At 36.9% G+C, this 19,876-nt stretch overlaps 2 protein-coding genes across 5 annotated transcripts in view; one reads left to right on the top strand and one right to left on the bottom strand.

The window, feature by feature from the left end:
• LOC124405568 (LIM/homeobox protein Lhx3) overlaps positions 1-19,876 on the top strand; it is a 61,968-nt gene that overhangs the window by 26,045 nt on the left and 16,047 nt on the right. The gene's annotated exons all lie outside the window — the stretch shown is intronic.
• On the bottom strand, positions 13,352-17,191 carry LOC124405567 (feline leukemia virus subgroup C receptor-related protein 2-like). The gene is made up of 6 exons (XM_046880584.1): positions 16,589-17,191; positions 16,006-16,475; positions 15,647-15,861; positions 15,464-15,567; positions 14,491-14,601; positions 13,352-14,396 (listed from the first exon to the last, which is right to left on the bottom strand). The coding sequence occupies exons 1-6, from the start codon at positions 16,855-16,857 to the stop codon at positions 14,063-14,065; spliced, it is 1,503 nt and encodes a 500-aa protein (XP_046736540.1). The 5' UTR covers positions 16,858-17,191; the 3' UTR covers positions 13,352-14,062.

Raw genomic sequence — 19,876 nt, forward strand, 5'->3', positions numbered from 1 at the left:
GCTGGTCGATGTAGAGGATGGGGTCAGTCGGCCCCCGAAGACGTGGGTTGGCTTCTGTGGCGTGCTTCTGGTTCGGGTTCCCTAGGGAAATCAGGGCTACGCGAACTCGGCTGTAGAACAGAATTTACCCGGCGGGTGGTCGCATGCGAAGAGCCACGCGTAAACGCGGGAGAGAGGAAGAGAGAAAGAGCCTCACGTATCTATAGGCATATTTGTATATCATGCTCTGTATACATGTCAAAATTTAAAACGCGATTCATTTTTATTTTTCGTACCTCTAGTGCAGATTTTTTATCAATGTGAACGAAAGTAGAGAAAAATAAGAACAGGAACACTAAGTTAAAATTGGTTCAACATTTTTTTACATGTATTACACATACGTTCGCAATGTTTATTCTTTCTGAAATCTATATAACCGTTAAAGTAATTTGTTTATTTCACCACATCTGATCCAAGTGGCAATATATTTTCAATGAAATTCAGCTGGACTCTTCGGGATAACGAATCACAAATTTCGTTGCGCATCGAAACTGGAAAAGTATTTTCACTCTTGACAGAAAATGTGTTTTTTGGATTGGAAAACGTTAACAATAACAACAACAACAGCATACACATGAATAATATAAATAACCTTGCAGTTATTACATTTACACAAAATGAAAATGTCTTCCTCAAACATTTCTCCTGATAAAGTAATCTCAGTGAGTCTTAAGAGGATGCTGCAGTCTGCTTTTACCGACAGAGTAAAATGTCACTATTTTTTACAGTTATCGAGGTCTTTGCGTCATTCTAGTTCTAGTTTCAATGGCTTTCTTCTCAGATTTTAGCAGAAAATTGATAAATCGAAAGTAACGAATTCAATATTGGGTACGCAAATGCATGAAACATAGTTTAATGACACTCGGTTTTCAAGAATTGCGAGTGTCTCACTGCATTTTCGAATGTGATCCGAAAACTGTCAAAATTCGAGTCTGCATAAATAACGCAGATTATATTGTGTTTGTTCATCTTTCATCTTCCACTCGTCGATTAATTTGAATCCTGACAAATTGCGATTTTCCTGAACAAATGTTCCACGATAATATTATATCGGATACATGTTGCATTAGTCATTGTTAGCGACGCAGTAGTGCTGATTGCAAGCAAATAACCTAGAAATTGGGACGGTTTTCTGACGCGTGCTCGTAATCCACGTGTCACCGATCAAATCACGCACCGGAAGTGGTTCGGGCTATTTGATTCTCCCAATCCAACAACAAACAGGGGCTTGAGTGCTACGTATTACTGTTTAGCACCTAAAAGCCGGGTCATTATGCAGGCAGCTAGTCATTTCTGCGAACCACTTATATGTATATACATTGGGCATTCCATGCCAACTCGATTTGGGGGTTTGACATCGCCGTTTTTAATTAAAACTGCGTTGAAATTTTTTTAGAGCTATATAGTAGAGCTAAGAAAAACCAAGGAATTCCTTCTCCTTTTTCATGAAATGAAAAAAAAATTTTGTACTTGCAGTTTTCGTTAGAACCTTAGAAATTTTAAGGCTTCATGACACACATCGATGTTTACACGTTTCTACCATGTTCGAAAAAATGTAAATTATTTTCAATTCTACAACAATAATTCCTAATAGATTTGATAATCAGGAATTCGGTAACAGAGTCCGGCTTACGATCAAATTTTAAGCTTCGATCTACCGAAAATCGAGGAGGTATTCACTTTTTGAAATCGGAATCTACTTTGGAAAGCAGTTACTTTAAAATCACTTGATATCACTTAAAATCATTTGAAATCGCGTGAAATCGCATAAAATCGCACGTGCAATCGCTTGAAATGACTTCGAGATCAGTTGAAATCATTGCAATTGCTTGTCACCCGATCTACGAGTAAATAATACCTCACTAAAAACATGATTTTATATAATTTCACGCAGATGTTCATCCAGATAGTTTTTAAAGCTGACCTCGACTCCAGCAGGCCGAAAAGAAAAAATCAAAATCCAGTGTTTTTTCGAAGTAAAAAGATAGCATCCAAAAATAAATCGATGAAATAATCTACATCGTGTAAACGAGACAATTTTCTTTAATTATACAAAGATATCGAACAAGTAAAATGTCCAAATCGTTTAGTATTCAAACAGATTTTTTTTCTGGGTGGGACGATAAATTCTACGGCTAAAAAATAATGTTGAACTTGACGAAACACAGCAATCTCATATAATTTAGCACTTCTTCTCGCTCGACGTTTACATGCTCGTGCTTTCCATCAACCGACCCGAACCAGACCATCGGGCCCAAGGGTGTCATCAACGAGGCAAGTGCACCAAACCGTGGACGACAACGGCAACACTTGCATACACCGGTTAGCCGCTGCCTGGAGTTTTGCAGAAGGTCCCAGACTCCGGACCCTCGACTTCTCACGCGGAAATCCCCGCAGGACGAAACTGCAATATGCTTCGGGACACTGGATACTCTTGGGCTCGATGGTCCCCGCCGTTTTCCCATAGTCTATGCTACCTCGTCCCTCGGGATCAGCGCTGGGATAACGTGAGAATTGATTTCCCGGCAGGTTGAAGATCGTTGGTGAAAAACTGAGCTGTGTTCCCGAATCATTTTAGTCTAAGAATATTTGCCTAAATTCTAGATCAAGTTATTCACTGCTGAAAAAAGTACCGAAAATATTTAGAGTGATATATTTTTCCTTGGGGTTTTAAATATTTTGGGATACTCTGCGAGTTGAAAAATTTCTTATTTCATATTTAATCAGAGCAAGATTTCACTTAGTACGAATCTATTAGAAAAGATTTCCATATGGTTATTCAACTTTAGTTTTTTTTTTTTTAGTGACCGAAGTATTTCCAGAATGTATGATCGCTTAAAATTATTAGGTAAAAAATATCGTGCCCATAGCGTAAAAAATATTGTATGTGGCATGCCCGTTAACCGTTTTTTGGCTCGGATAATTTCAGTACTCGCTTCCGGTTCGCCTTCAGCTCGTCCTGAAATCTTTATCCTTGCCAAAAAAACAGTCAGTGTACGGCCATGACACATAAATATCTATTTATCACTCACATGAAATAATAAATCTCCGTAAAACCATGAACGTTGAATTCTGCGTCACCAAACGGACACTCGACTTCCGGATAAAGGAGACCGAAAAGTAGGCATAATACGAACACTTGCTGACACTGAATTGAGACGGTTCTGGCTTGACTTGGGGTTGGTGGTGTAACTTGACCCCAGAAAAATGAGCACTTGTGTAAACAACTCTGGTGTGTGCGGGGTCTCCTTCTTGAAGAGGCTTCACTGAGCAGCTGCCCAACGGCGCGTGCCGCTTGTTAGCGGTTATCCCGAGGTCTGCCCTTCGCTATGCAACCGATCCTGACCGATTTCCATCCGTCAACGGGTGATCGGGATCTTCAGGTTTCTTCAACAGCTGTCCGGACATTAAAGAAATGGATCTGCAGGTTTATGAAGTAGCTATTTGGGGGAAAATAAGAAGTGCATAAATCACGCCAAGAAAGATCTGAGGCTCAAAAGTCAAGCTAATTATTGTTATTAGTGTACTTTAGTTTCTTGGTGTATTAGATCCATCGTAAACTCTCTTTAAATGTTCAGTTTCAATCAAATTTTCACACAGATGCGCGAAATCAATGTTCGACTTTTTGTCGGATTGTAATTTCTCAGATTTTCCGAATTTTTGATTTTGAAATAATTAGTATTCAGTTATGAAGCCGTAGGATAAGTGTAAGAATCTTGGGGTTTCATTCTGGGATAGATTAGTTGAAATCTATTGAATATTCAAATATTTAGATTCGCGAATACTAGACGCTTTACATCTTAGCAAATTCTTTCATACTATTTAGATGATTCTCGTTTTTCACATATAAAATTGGCATAATTTGACCTTTTATAGAATATTATCTAAACGAGATAGAATGAAAAATACTTTCGGTTTTCTAATTGAAAAATATCAACAAATTTATCTTACAGAATCTATGAATTTTAAAACTTCTGATCTTCAAGACTACAGATTTTCTATAATTATAACGCTGACTAAAAGTTGATTGAGTCCAAAAATGTTGAATCTTGAACACAGCTATTAAATTTGTGAGTTTGTGAAAGTGAACCAGAAAGCAGAAGTACCTTTGAACTCTTCGTGTCACATCCATACTACAAGTTACGCGATTTTGAATCGACCCGAGACCGAAAAACGGGCGTAAAAATCTCAGGTAGAAAGAATAATGGATTCGGAACACGCCAAGTAACCCTCGGCCGAATCTCTTCGACGATAATAGTTAGGATCCGTTCTGCACCCCGAGCCCCGAATGCCCTGATACAAATTAAGAACTCTTTCCAATTCAGCAGCTGAAAACACTGGCCAGCCAGCCAGCCACGTCGTCGTGCGGTATGAGTAAGGGGAAAAAGAATGTAGAGCATCTGCCGGTCGAAGACTGACCAACTATAAACCCACCCGCTGCGTCCGTGGGTGCGGCTAAATAATGGACAGACGGACCCGGCGCCAATTTTCTAAAAAAAAAAAGAAAAAAAAAAAAAAGAAAAAAAAAGGAGAGGTTCTCGCCGTAGTTCGCAACTTTTTTTAAATTGCATTTACAGCGTTGCATTCAATGCAGAAAGCGAACTAATACAACAAATCACTTCGTTTAATCTGGCATGAAAATATGCTGAAAATAATAAAAGTTTAGTTTCGTTTTATTGACTGAAAAGAAATCAGATTTGGAAAATGTATTTTGTTGTTTTGACGTCGGAATTTTATTTTTTCATCTAACAAATACTTTGTTTATTATTTTGCATATTAGTCGATGAATTGTATTGCTGAAACAAGAAACTGGATCAATTATCTTGAATGAAGAATAATAATTTATTCGACTGTACAGGAACGTAAATATTTAACGGTTTTCAAAAACTTTTATTAAATCTAGATAAAATTCTCTTCAAGTGTGAATTTATTGGAGGATAATCCTTTCTTTCTCGTCAAAAGTTTGCTCTATTTATCTATATTACTTAAAAAAATGCCCAATTTCCTCATGTTAATTCAAATTTACGTATGTAGATACGTATTTGCATAAAGTAAAAGTTTCATAATTTGATCCAGATTTAAATTCGTGTGAGTTTTGCTTCTTTTCAGTAGGTACTCAAGTATTTTGAACACTGCTGAACATAATTTCTCATTACAATGACTTTGCGTTCATCTACAATAAAAAAAAGAAAATAACTATTTCAATGCAGAATTTTGTCGAGTGAATCGTTAGAGTCCCAAGAATTAAGCATGGATAAATATATTTCTCTTCGCACTGTACAGCTCAAATCTGTTCACCGATAAAGAAAATTAGTATCATAGTTGGTATATTTAGACGAAGTTGATCAACGATTTGATCTTTTATTATATACCTGCTCACAAAATTGTAGTAGGATATATAATAAGCGTCATTGGTATAATCGTAGCCAGCTGCTGCTTGTTGGCGTGATTACGGATACAACGTGTGGTCAAAATCTTTATCAGATTACATCAGAATTATATGTATTTAAAATCATTTGTTATATCTACGCTGTGCGGTAGACGCAATTAGATGATAAAACATTGAAAGACTGAAAAATAAAAACACGGTTTCATGTTCTTTTTTATATTTCTAATTTTGTGCTGTAATTTTTAGGCTTTTTTCTTATCACTGACGTAGCACCACGCAAAATCGTTTAATAGTCACTTCTTTATATTATACATGAACAGTGAACACCAATCTTCCAAATTGGATCAGAAATATTTTACCCAAGAAGTTGATAAATTTCGAAAAATTTTACTTTTTATTCGTGATATCGACCATTCTACCGTACATATGTATAATAATTCCATTTCGAGTTGCAATCTTTGATCGTCGCGTTGACCAAATTTGCCAATCAACCGGAAGCTCAGGTGATACATATATATACATATACATATATATGCTGATAAGATTTAACACACTTGACACACTTTGGCAGTAACATATTTGTATTTCACATGATTCTTGAATCAATCGGCAGAACTTCACTTTATAGAATTTTTTTCCAATCGTTTTAACACTCCAGACTTTGGCCAAATACTTCTTTCTCAAATTTAATCAACTTTATACCCAATCATCTTGGAGAAATTTTTTCCGTAAAATTTAATTTAAAAAATTGCTGGATTTCTTAATAACTTCACTTAGATTATTGGTTTATTATTAACTTATAAGTAAATAATTATTTTATTACGGAATGAACAAAATTTTTGTCTATGAATTTAAAATATGAAATTTCATCATTCGTTATACCAAAATATCTTTAGCAATCCCACAGTATACTTACACTATATTTATTTAATATTCATGCTTTGTGTACACTTCGTTCTTCAACGATCACGTGTAGATTTCTTGAATAATTTTATCTCATACCTTTTCGATCCATTAACTAACAAATATTATTATTTGTACGGTAGGCTTTATTTCGATCCAAGCGTTCCTGCAATTTGTTAAATCATCGAATCGGAACAAGTCAGCGGTGACCTCGTGGCCTCTGATTTCCGGCCAGAGTTACTTGGAACCGGAAGTAGTTCGTTCAACGAGCTGGAGGGTTGAAGGAATTAATATTTTTGACGTGTAATGAAGGCACTCGCTCTGCACCAGACCGTGATTAGAATCGAGCTCGATCTGACGAGTTCGTTGAAATTAACAATTAAAACTCGTCCGCGTTCATGTGTAGAAAAAAAAAAAAAAAAAAAAAAAACAATAAAAAGGAGTGAAATCTGCAACGCTCCAAGAGTCCGAACGTGAAACCTTATCAGACAGTTTTTAATTGTTTTATCCCTTTCAGAAATTAAAGCAGAAAATGTACGACGAATGAAAATAATCCTAGAAACAGAAAACGTCAATTGTTCGAAAAACTTGTGAAAGCCTAAAAATTTATTATTAGATAATTGAACCATTTTTAGTTAAGACTTCTTCTACAATCATCATGAAGTTGTTCGCATTTTATGATTGCTATAATTTACAGCTGTGTATTGTTCTCCGGGATTAGAGTAAACTGATGGAAAGTGATTTCGTCCATAATTTCGTCACATTTGAGTAAAAAAGAATTTTACAATTCTCTTGTACACTTCAATGTTAAGTTTGCATTGGTCTGATATCCTCAACGATGGCAATTACCGTGTGGCGTTCTCATTTTTCTCGCCTCGCGAAGGGAGAAAAAATTATTCTAACACGTTGCTAATGTCCGATGCCCTAAATGTCAGTGCAGGGTGAACCCATCTAAACCACCCCTAGGCACGCGTGGCTTTGGTCTCGCGCGCAATTTCCTTAATGTACTCGCTAAGCGCTCTGCGTATAGTGGTTCTAGTGACGTGTTCGCTCGCCTATATTATACCTATGTATATCCAAATAGATACGTGTCCGCATGTATACATTACATAATAAACGATGCATACTGAAAACGGGCGAATGAACGAGAGAAGTTCTCGTAGGTTAAACAAGTCTTTGATAATTCCTGATAAATGTTCGAGAAGTCATGTCCTCCGTTCTATTGTCATGGTCCTGTGGTTCAATCGAATGTAGTGAATGGAATAAGTGGATACTTACGCAAAGTACGGATCGACGTTATTTTTACATGTTAATAAGGCTTTTAATATACCAAAATACTGACTATTGTGTATATTATGAAAGTGAATTTCATAAATGATCTCATGATGATGCAGAGTTGCAGATACCAACGTTATACTCATATCGGAAATCCTATTGTCAACACTTTCGAAACACTTTCTTCAGCTGCTCGAAAACATGTGTGTGCCTTTTGGCGCACAACATTAAAGGACTCGACCTGTCGTATTATAGGTACCAGGGCAGGTGCTCTAAGCGGTATGAAGCACTGGGATCAGGAAAGCTTTGCGGGGGACCCTCGTATCCCAGGATGAAGGATGGTTGCTCTCATGTGCAGGCTAACCGCGAGCTAATGGACCACCAGACAATGTTTCATTGCGACGATGTAATATGGATTATTTGCCGAGTGTAGCCAACTACACTAGAAGATGCTTAATCATTATTGATGATCTTTTATCCAATGACACTTACGTCCAACGAATGCACAGAATGGAAATGTACATCACATGATCTAAACACTTTTTTAACGTTAATCATCGGTGAATAGTAACTACAACCTCCAGTGATAGCAGTATCAGTAATCGAACAATCAGTGATCCAATTTTAAAGGGTTAATAAATATTTTGTAAGCGATCAAGACAGTACGAGAAGATCAAAACAACTGCTTTTATGGTAACACACCGTTACTGATACCTGTAAATGCTCTTCGGTTAGAATAGATGATCTTATTCCCTACTTGTCACGTGACTACCTACCTACTTGAATTTTTAAATTCATCGCGTTGATTCAGCTTGATCGCTGTCGTGTTTTGGAATTTTCAAATGATACCTATTCTTCACCCCTAATTCCCTATTTCAATTGTCTTTGTTCATTGAGAATTGGGCTTTACTCAATGTCGACTGTCAAATTGGTCATCTATATTGCTTAGTTAGATCGTAGTGCCAGTTCTGTTATGACGGATAGAGTGTTATCAGTCATCACGTGGTTCGATCTTACCCAGTCGGTACATATTTTATCTAGAAAATATTATCGCCATTGCATTTCTACGTCACTTGTATGATTGGTTCATGGCACTTCGTTTCCACGCAAAGCGACATTCATATCTAGATACGTAGCACGATTTTCATCGCGTAAAACTTTTACCTTTTACGTTTTTTCCACTATTACACTGAATTGCTATATTAATTAACTGACTTTCCTGGAATCGTTGCAGATCACTAAAATCATTTTGATCCTATAATATATTCCCAGTGAAATGCCTATAAAATATCAGTATCAAGATCGGATTCTAACTCGGTTCCATCGAATGCTCAGGCTCTTGTGCTGAGTTAACTGTAATTTGAGGAACACTGCACAGAATAGTTTTCGGCAGCGTCATATCCAGGCAGTGAGTGCATTCTTACATAATTCCCCCAAAGGTGGAGTAAAAAAAATATAGTGCATGCATCCTCAGTTGTATGACGTCGGGACCTTAATTTATGTTTTTACTGACCTAAGATATGAAAGTTTTGACAATTTTCATGATCACGATAAAATTTTCAATGGCTTATCTTGAACACAAAATTAAGGTTAAACTCAATTTTCACCATCTTTTTTTCCAACGTAGACAGTCACAGTTTCATGTGGAGCCCGTTGGCTGCATCGTCGCGCTTTATTGACCCGGGTGCATCCCGTTATTAGGTTTTATCGACGCCAATCTGGTTGAGCCGGTGCCACTTGCTCCGTGAACGCAGCCCTAACAAAGGGCGGCATGCATGGTCCCCTAGTCGTCCCTAGGCTGGTTCCTCGCTCCTTTTCCGATGCACAGAGTCCCCGGTCAGAAAAACACTTTATGCGACCATGAATGTATTCATACACTATGGATGCATCTACGTATGGATGAACGAAACGTGAATGATCTTCTCCAGCCAGTCGCGACCCCATCCTAAACTGAACACACGTATTACTCACCTCTGTGGACACGTTGTGCTGCGAATTTTATACTTGTTTGCACAATTTCTCTTTTTTTTTTCTCTCTCTCTCTCTCTCTCTCTCTCTTCACTTTTTATTATATATTATATTATATCATGCTATTAATATTATTATTATTATCATTGTCGTCGTAGTTTGCCCGATCTTATATCGTTTTCCGTCACCCTGCAGATGCTGCTTTGCTCTTCAACGCACACGTACAAATTACACGGAACAACTGCTGCTGATGCTCGTTATTCTTGTGTGAGCGTAAAATGCACGCTAGAATTCGTCGGTATTGATGTCTTTCGATACTTTTTCACCCACGATTTGAGTTGGTTTCGTTAGTTCGTTCGTGCATAACGTGATTCGTGCACTTCAATTGACATGCGAGTCAAGTTTCCTGAGAGCCAAACACTTGACTATGCGCACCACAAAAATAAAGGATCGTTTAGTTGTACCAATTTTGGAAAAGTTTCCGCCACGTGTCAATCACTGAAGATCATTCTAACTGGTTTATATCAATTTGTTTACTTGTTCGTTTAAATTATAATTTCATCATTACTTGGCATTGACTTGTATATATCTATCACAGTTTTTTCGCTATATTGGGTGTTGAAATGTAACGACTATCCTAATTCGCTAATCACATTTATATCCAGATCATCGAATTCAACCATTTTCACAACTCCAGCAGCAGCAGTAGTTGAGAAAGTCTTGATTGCACATAAAAAATGTCGCTAAAATTATTCACTGCGCTTAAAATACTGCAACAGTTTTACTTACCCAACTTCTTTTAGCACTGAACTAGTGTCAACGGGTTCGTTACGTTAATCTAATCTGGTGATCCCAGATTATCGGATTTCTATCCTGACGGCAAAGATTGCAAATTCTTTTTACCGGCTGTAGCTACCTGACCTGAATCTCACGCCTCATCTTCTCTTACTCAGGGTTATAATTGTCACACATCATAGTTCGTAAAGTTATTAGACCTGATGAATAATGATGTAGCAATAACATAATGTATGGGACTAATACGTATGATGGCATCTCCCGAAATTGCTATATAAGTAAATTTTTATAGCTTGAAATAGTGAAATTCAAGTTAAAATAAGACTAAAAAATCACGTGTTCACATTTCTGTTGCACATTAAACCACTGCTGAAAAATTAGAATGGCTGTAATAGGTCTGGCGAATTCGTTATGCAAATATATCAGATGTGCGTTATGAATTTATGCATACCCTAATACCTAGAATTCAAATGGATGTATGAATATAGTGCAGTATGCATTTAGCTACTCCCGTTTACGCATATGGTTAGCTCAGACCGAAGCTATTTATCATTCAGAGCGATAAAAATTCACTCCAGCTTCCCTTTCGGTAGTAAAAGCTAGGCGACATTTGGCACGAATGTGGATTATCGCACGTCATGTGGTTTTCGGTTAAGACGCACCCTTAATTCACTGTCTACGTGTGCATTTATACATTATAGGTAATCGCTGATTATTTTTATTAATCCCACATTCTCGTAAAACTGATTCTTGTGTTATATACTTCCGGGTAGAATGGTCATATATGATTGGGAAATTTGGAGTTTCAATTTTAGAAATTTTATACAAACGATGTTGAATTTGTCGAAGTGTAAATTATAAATTTTTCACCGGTTTGAGAATTTGAAATTAAATACACCCAATAATGGGAAACGATATTTATTGTTTCCAACCGAAAAACAAATATCTATTAAAGATTTACTTCAAGTTAAATAAACTTCGAAGTTGAACTTACTAATGACGTAATTATAAATAATATTCATCGGGAGACAATTAACAGCTATACTTGTGATCGACCTAAAATAAACTTTGATCTATACAATCATCAATATTATTAAAAGGACACAGTTTTTGTAAAAACATATTGCGACAAAAAAAATTACTTCAACTTTTTTTTCAATCTGAGAAAAAGATTGTAAAAAACAAAAAGAAAAAAAACGAATTCGAGGTTCCATTAGGTATATACATAATATATATATACTTATAATTACAACCAGAGGATATCGTTCTCACGTTGTTAACGCGGGCGAAGAGACGGCGAGATAAAAATTGAAAAAAACCAAATATCATAATTTGTCGTTATGGGGGCGCCCCTAGTCTCGGCAACACCCCGTCGCATTGCCCCCATAGCGAACCCCCATGCAGCCATTCCGTTATTGCTGCAGATCCCCCTCGCGGCTACCAGCCCTCCCCCCCGCAGCGATGCTTTTTACGAGGACTCGAGTCACCGTGGGCGTGTTTGTCACCCGATAGAAGTATCCCATCAGCACCCTTCGGATCTCAGAGCCGAATCCCGTTCAACCAAGTAAAACTTTCTGCACGACGAAAAGTGTCTACAAAGAAATGCTCAAGTTGAGCGAAATTGTGAAAAGAGCTTCGTTATTCGTTTTCAGTACGACGACGCTGAGTAGATACAGCGAGAAATCGCAAAGTTTAGGTGAATTGTAAAGTGTATATAGTGCGTGTAACGCTGATTAGACTGTTCATTGTCTATGACCTTCGGTAGGTTGTCAAAAACGCGGTGAAAAACAAGAGACTATTCGATTCCCAAAATTTTAATAAACATGCTGAGGCTGTAGAATATACCAAAATTTTGGCCAAGACTGATTTTATGGATGTTCCAGTAAGAAAGACCGGAGCAAAATAGTATATTGGAAAAATTTCGATGTGTAGAAAGATACCGGGGTAAAATATCATTAGAAAAAACAAAATAGAAAAAAACAGTAATCCGAATCATGTGTCATATCCTTAACGAATACGTGATTTTTATATTCTAAGTTTTCTTCAACTCTATAAAAAATTTCACACTCTGAAACTCTGAGTAGGTTCAGCAAATACTTTCTGAGAGACAGCTTTGTATTTTGAAACACGTTTAGCAGCATTCTGACGACGAAATTCGCTCTTATTAATGCCAGTCAAAAATGTGCCAAGGATGAGGAGTAATATGAAACACGCGTGTTTTGCTTTGTCTCCGTAGACTTCCGTCGACCTTCCGGAAATCAGAACTATCAGGGGACTGTAAATGGTCGTCGCCATCAACAGTAGCCCTGAGGAAATATTTTCGGGTTCTGGATAAGTTAACTCGACACTCAATTCGAACTTCATTGCTGAGTAGCCGTTCAAGGAACCCCTGTAATGTAAACCGATTTATCATGTTATAACATATAACTCGTTCTTTAAATGTATTACACATATTTGTGTTCGTCAGATTCGAAGGTATTGAAACATTATAATTTTTACAAGCACTAAAAATTCTCGGCTCAACCTCCAAATAAGTCCGCTCGCCAACTCGACGTATTGACGACATTGACTCGACTTTATTATATAATTCTTATCAAATTCTGTTTGAACAGTAATTCTGCATTATGCACAATATATACAGTCCATACTGCATTATGTATTATAAATTGGATTTCTCATTAATAATAAAATAACTATTCTCTATAAAAAAAAAGAATTGCTCTTTACTTTAAAATTTCAAATGCTCAAGTACATACGAAGAATGATACTATTTAATATTAAAGAATGATATTATTTTTTGACAAGAATTGCTGAATATTTTTGTCTTACCTTTCCAGATAAGAAGATAATCACATTTTTTTTATTAATATATTTAAATTTAATAAAAAGTATAAATACTAATAGGTGTTAACAATAGATTAATTCATTACTATACTATCGTTCAAAGCATAAATTGAGACCAAAACACAATTTCCACGGGCGGACTTATTTAGAGGTTCGCCTCCGATTTTGCGATGCGCGACGATGCGTGACGATGCGTGAAGTAGTGGGGGCAACTCTCGAGCGAAGATTAGGGGAAGCGGACTTATTTGGAGAGGGCTTATTCGGAGGTTGCACTGTATATTTTGAACTGATCATCTACCCACTTTCTCATTTATCGTTCGTCTGTAAACGTTCAAGTATCGAAATGTAACCCCATCTTCGTGTTTTAGAAAGAAAGTGTTTCGTCTCTTCACTTTCATGCACACACCATACTGAAATTAAGTCAACAATACATTAACGTCACAAACTTTAACTTCGTAATAGATGTTGGTGAAACTGGGCTGAAGTTAATACTCACAATTGGGTAACTGGACCCAATATATCCAACTTGAGTTTTAGGAATTGGTACAATTTTCCTCGTTGAAGGAGATTAATCTTATTATATCTGATTATCTTAGTTGCAGAAAAATTAAGAAATGCATGTATCATTCTTAGATAATTGGTTATTTTTTCCAATGGTACAGGACTTGGTGGTATGACGTTACGTACCACAGCCATCTTGGATGCGTTCTTATCATTTGACTTCCATTAAGTAAGAAAAATACTCAAGTAAATTCTAATGGTTATAATTCCAAGTTCTCTCCAGCTATTGCAAATAACTGATTCAATTCTCAATCCGTGAAATGAGCTTCACTTTTAGGGATAAAAATTTCAAACTCCTTCGTCGAAACTCTGAGCAGGCTCAGCGAGTACTTTTTGAGACACAGCTTTGTATTTCACAGCATTTTCAGCAGCCTTCTGGCGACGAAGTTCGCTCTTGTTAATGCCAATTAAAAATGTGCCGAGGATGAGTAGTAATATGAAAAACGCGTGTGTCGCTCTGTCTCCGTAGGCTTCGAACAACCTTCCGGAAATCAGAATTATCAAGGGACTAAAAATGTTTATCGACACAAACAGCAATCCCGTGGCGATATTTTCTGGTTCTGGATAAGTTGTTTCAGCGCTCAATTCGTAGTCCATCGCTGTATAGCTGACCAAAAAACCCCTGAAAGTTTAAACCATTCGTCAGATTATAACACAAAGCTCTTCAAACGCATGACACAAATTTTGTATTCAACTACACTGTATATTTTAATTACCCGAGCATTATACCGGTAGCAAATACCATCCATTTGATTTCAATGAACAAGCTCACAGCAAACAGAATTTCCCCGATGATAGAAAGGCTGCATAAGAAAAGCGCGATCTCTCTGTAATCATTTTATTACAACAGTATAATTGACTAGTCGAATAAATAAAAAAGCTTGGCAATTTTTTTCATAGCCACGACCACATGATGAAGCTTCTGGCAATCGACTATTAAATAGCTTAATACAGGTTTTTGGGTATTTCAACAGGTGAGACCGGGATAAAAACTCGTAGAGTCACAAATAATGGTAAACACTTCACAGGAAAAATGAGTTCGTAATGTTTTATAACGGACCGCAGAAACTCGCTTACGGAATGTCGCTGAGCACGTGGTGTTTGACGTAAATAATCGATCATTAAGATTTCCACTTTTTTTTACAATATTAGTAAAAATAACCAAATCATTTTATATCCAACGTATTATGGTCGTCTATCCACAAGTAACGCGATTACAACTCAATTACAAAAATGTGAAGTTCAAAATACTTAGTATGTACATATTTTGATGTTGAAGTTATGCGAAAAACTTGATTTCAACGTTCAATGTTTAATTATTATCGAATAATATTTGTGGTGACAAAATTTTTGCGATAGGTACGTTTCGATATTAGCTCGAAGCGCTTCCAGCTGGCTCAACCCGTTTCGATATTTGCTCAAAACGTTACACGTGCCGAACGAGAAAATGTCTCATATCCAGAGATGAGGATTCTACGCGGATTCTATGATTCGCAGGCGAATAATTGAAGCTTTGAGGTGGATTCGGATTGGAGGAAGTGTTCTTATTGAAAGGTCGGACTGTAGATGAATAGAATTAGTAATGACCTTTCTTTCAATTATATTTTGCATACATCCTGCCCGTGTTGTAATACGTTGAATTGAAACTGATAAGTGGATGTTCTCAAGGTCTCAACTGGTTAATATTACCTGAATTTTTTAATCTTGTCAAGAGCAAGGGCAACAATCAGTGAACCAATGGTTCCCGTGATGACAATCACAGAACCAAGCTCTCCAACTTCCTTTTCACCATTCTGAAACGAAATTAACTGAATGTCAGGATGAAACGAGTCTATAACATTCAAATTACATAACTCACTGAGCTTTACTTACCCTGAAGTGGGGAAGATAAAGCGGATTCAGCATTGCAATTATTCCATTCAGTACACCAATAATTATGCCGTCGGAGTTCCATAGTAATAAGTAATTATTGTTGCTCAATATTCTTTTAATCGACGGTAAGTAATCTCCCGTTTTAATAACTTCACCATTTACTATTTGAAGTGCCCTGGAATCGCTCGGTGGTAAACGTGGTCCGGCTTCAAAAACTGTAAAAATAGATCCATAACGATGAGCCGAAAAGTGTCAGCGTTAACGAATGAATTCATAGAATGAATTATTGTGATTTAAAGTGCTACAATTGTGGTAAGTGTAATATAAAACAATATTTGAATAATACTTAATTAACTCACAAAACAACAAAGCCACGCCAATGATGGTAGAGAATAGAGCAATTGACCAGAAAAGGATCGACAAATCTTGTCCGATTTCGTCTATTTCTGCACGATTTTGAACCACCGTCGGTGTTATCGAATGGCTAACGGAATATCCAATCGTGATACCACTACAAGCGATAGTAGTCGCAAGAGCGGTTTGTTTCGGGCCGAACCAACGGGCAGCCAACAGTCCAGGAAGAGGCTGAGTGAACGTTTCTGATACAGCGATTATCGCTTGGCTGATTAAAGTCACGACGAAACAATCCCGAGATACCGAAAAGACTTTCATCCATGCTCCGAGACACGTTATCATCGCTCCTGCTACAACCGACCATCTCAGACCAATGAGATTGACCAGATACGAGCATGGAATTATCAGAATCAAGTACATCACCATGAACATAATTGAAGTCCATTCAACGGCCAGTGAGGAGACGTTGTAGTATCTGTGATCGTGAAAAAAAAGTTTTATTAATGATAAATGACGAGGAACCATGAGTGTTGGATACACATGGGTTTGATCTGCAGATAAAATTCATCGTTAACACTTTGTTCTTACTTGCATATTATGTTGTTGATGATCGTGTATTGATACTGATGAATATGGATATTTGCACTGTAAAGAACGAATAGCACTAATTGAAGCCAACGTTTCTTGAACACTTTCACCTCCAAAACATTCTGAATATGTTTTGAAATCCGTTTGGTTTCTACCGGATCTTCAAACTCCGTTTTAAACTTTGGATCAGACGTTTTAAGCACGAAATTTAGTCCCGCCGAATTCGGTTGTTCGGTATCTATATTATTAGCACTCTTTGATATCACCATTTTTGCACTTTGATACGGTCTTGTTTAGAGTCTTTGATTTAAGAAGAACTATTCAAGTCACCAAGTGAACTGAATGAGTTCAAATTCAGATCCGATTGCATCAGTGCATTAGATCGTGTTTCATTTCGGTGACTAGTGGAGTATTTAAATTCTCGCTTCTTCAAATCACAGCTTTTCCTGTTCACTTATTCTTACTTAGCGTATTATAATCGATAATCGATGAACTCTTGAGATAAGAGTTGTCGTAGAAATCACTCTATCCGTGCTTACCATCTACTACGTTTTGTACAACAAACAGTTTTGATTCACTACGAGAGATAAATAAAGTGGACAACCAATAGAGCTATAACCGGTTCTTGAAATGCTAAATGGAATTTGCAATTTCAGCATATACAAGGTGTGGAAACTTGACTACGAACCTCGCATATTTTTATTCTTTTCTGCCAAGGTGAACTAAGCAAGAATTAAAAATTCGTAATAACTACACGTAGGTGCAATATCGAGATTCTCAAAGATAAAGATGATCGGGATTTCCGATCTGTGTTTTACATGCGGATGGTTGCATTCTGACACCGCCATTCGGATCTCTCCGAATAAGGCCGCTTCTCCAGTTTCTCGTTCATAGCGTTCCCATAGGCAGGTCGTATGGGAAGGTAACGGCGTCAAGAAAGAGAAAGACGGAAAACGAATGGTGCGGCTGGTGAAGAGGGCAAAGTAGAGATACCTCATTTCTTAAAAAAAACTCTTTCCTTTAAGTGCCTGGTTTGTGTTCCTCGCTCTGTTAAAGTGCCCTGTTAATCCTTATGCACTAGCAGAGGCAAGGTTCATGACCAGGACTAGAGTTGACTTATAGTATTACAATTCCGATTGATTTCAGAAATATGCCGAAATAAAACATAAAGAAAATAAGGTGGTTGAAATACGGTTATACATAGAAAAGCAAGCAAATTTCCATTACTTGTTATTACTATAACCAATGCAACCACTCTTACTAATCAATTTCCTTTTCAATGTTCAACTTTTTTATTTTTATTTTTTTTTTTTTGGCCTGGTAAAAAACTGTCATAAGTTTTCAAATAAGAAAATGGAAGAGAAAACGTGTCATCTCGCTGTGCTTCAGTGACACGGTGTTAATGCACCGAAGAACAGGGACCTTGGCAAGGTCTTTTTTAGACTTCCTTCTAAATGTTTACTAACCTTCAGACTGTCCAGGTTTTTTTCAGATAGACTCGATCAGCCTGTTGCTGTGAAATCCGGTTCTGGCTGAAGACTATTGGCTAATGCATATATGCGCACGTTGAATAATTCCTCTGAATTTTAATAAATTTCGATGAAACTTGGTATCCTGAGGTTTTTTGGATCGCTGTATTCGAATTTGAAGTCGACATTCGGAAATTCAATATGGCGGATTAAAATGTAAAAAATTACTTTATTTCACTAAAACGGTGAGCCTAAGAATACACCAAGAGGCAAAAAAAAGAAACCCAGATATTAACCAGTGACTGAAAGACACAAATCCACCGACTAAACTAATTTCTAAGTTCTTACATTAACTATGAAAAATTTGGTTCTTTTGGTCGTGTATTGTATCAGGGATGTGTTATATCGGAAATTCGATTCTAGATTCGAAACCAGAAACGTCAAAAATGCGTAATCGATCATACCAGTTTTGGCACGGAACGTGGCTCACCTGTTTACCAGTTAACTGGTTGAATAAGCCACCTTTCACCGTTAGCTATGGAACTGGAGGCTTGTTGATAACAAGTGTCAAGTTTACATTAAAGTGAGCCGAAGGCGAGAACTGCGCTTACGTAAACCGTATATACATCCGTCTATTAATCATTTGAACCTGAATAATTCCATAGTTCATAGAAAAATATAAATCATGTTCAGGACAATGTACACCATGAGGATCGCAGTCTTTGAGAATATAGCTTGGCACATATTTGAGCAGAAACATACACCAAAAACGGCCATTTTTTCCGGCCATAAAAACAGAATCAACTTCCTCGTTTCGAGATATACTATTTTTCTGTTTTAATGTACCAAACCACAGTTACGACGAGTGAGTTTATTATTAAATTCATCGTCCGAAATATGATTCACATTTTTATTTTTAGCAACGTATAGAATTATACGGATTTCAGGCCGTAAATATCACTGAGCTGTTTAACTGGCTCATATATATGCAACATGAGCCAAGGCGAATACTATAATCAGCGGTCCAGATATCAACTATGTGTCTGTGTAACACACACGCAGTTTTTGCAACACCTGTGAAGATAACTGTGTTTTAAAAAACACTGAAATTTTCACCGATAGCACGTAAAATTGGGGTTACGTGACTCACTCTCAATGATACAGTGCGTAAAATCAAGTTATTATAAAGTGCGCATGCGCTAACGTCATTTTAACTAACTGTGCGGAAATGAAGTGCTTCACGCACGATTCGCAGACTTTGAAGATCAAAATTTCTGAACAGATGTCGGAATTAAAGAGTAGATTGTGCATCAAGGAGAAAAAATAGGTTTTTTCTCCCCTATTGTAAGTTTGCAATATGAGTTGTAGGCAATCGCGTACGCGCGTCAAAGACGATATTGCAAATATGCGTGACGAAAAAGATTTGAATCCATGGTGCACGGTACTTTATGTAACAAAAGTGTAGTTTACAAGTTTGTTTTTATGGTGGGATACAAAGTAAAGCACTTTTTAGTACTGCGACGTAAAATTAGGTACACTTTTTTGTAATCAGATGTTCCTTTTTCTTGTTCTGGCGCAGAAATGATTACTTTACGTACAGAACGCAGGAAAAAAAAACGCAAAAAAATATAGCCATATTATACCGTTATATAGATCTAATTTCTCACCGCAGAACGATCTCAAGCATGATTCTCTCGCACTTAACTATATCGTAATTAGTTTATCACAAAAGTATATGCTTAATAATTTATACATAGAATAAACGCAACGACACTAAATTCGTATGCTTATCGTCAAAATATGATCAATTCCTCAGATT

Source organism: Diprion similis, chromosome 4 (assembly GCF_021155765.1).
Source record: "Diprion similis isolate iyDipSimi1 chromosome 4, iyDipSimi1.1, whole genome shotgun sequence".
Taxonomy (NCBI): Eukaryota; Metazoa; Arthropoda; class Insecta; order Hymenoptera; family Diprionidae; genus Diprion; species Diprion similis.

What these genes read in the sequence shown, in the direction of transcription:
- LOC124405567 (XM_046880584.1), bottom strand. Translation starts at nt 16,857, where the DNA reads ATGGTGATATCAAAGAGTGCTAATAATATAGATACCGAACAACCGAAT. An exon ending in ATCAACAACATAATATGCAA is followed by an intron (nt 16,476 to 16,588) that starts GTAAGAACAAAG and finishes TCACGATCACAG; the next exon opens with ATACTACAACGTCTCCTCAC. An exon ending in TTTATCTTCCCCACTTCAGG is followed by an intron (nt 15,568 to 15,646) that starts GTAAGTAAAGCT and finishes ATTTCGTTTCAG; the next exon opens with AATGGTGAAAAGGAAGTTGG.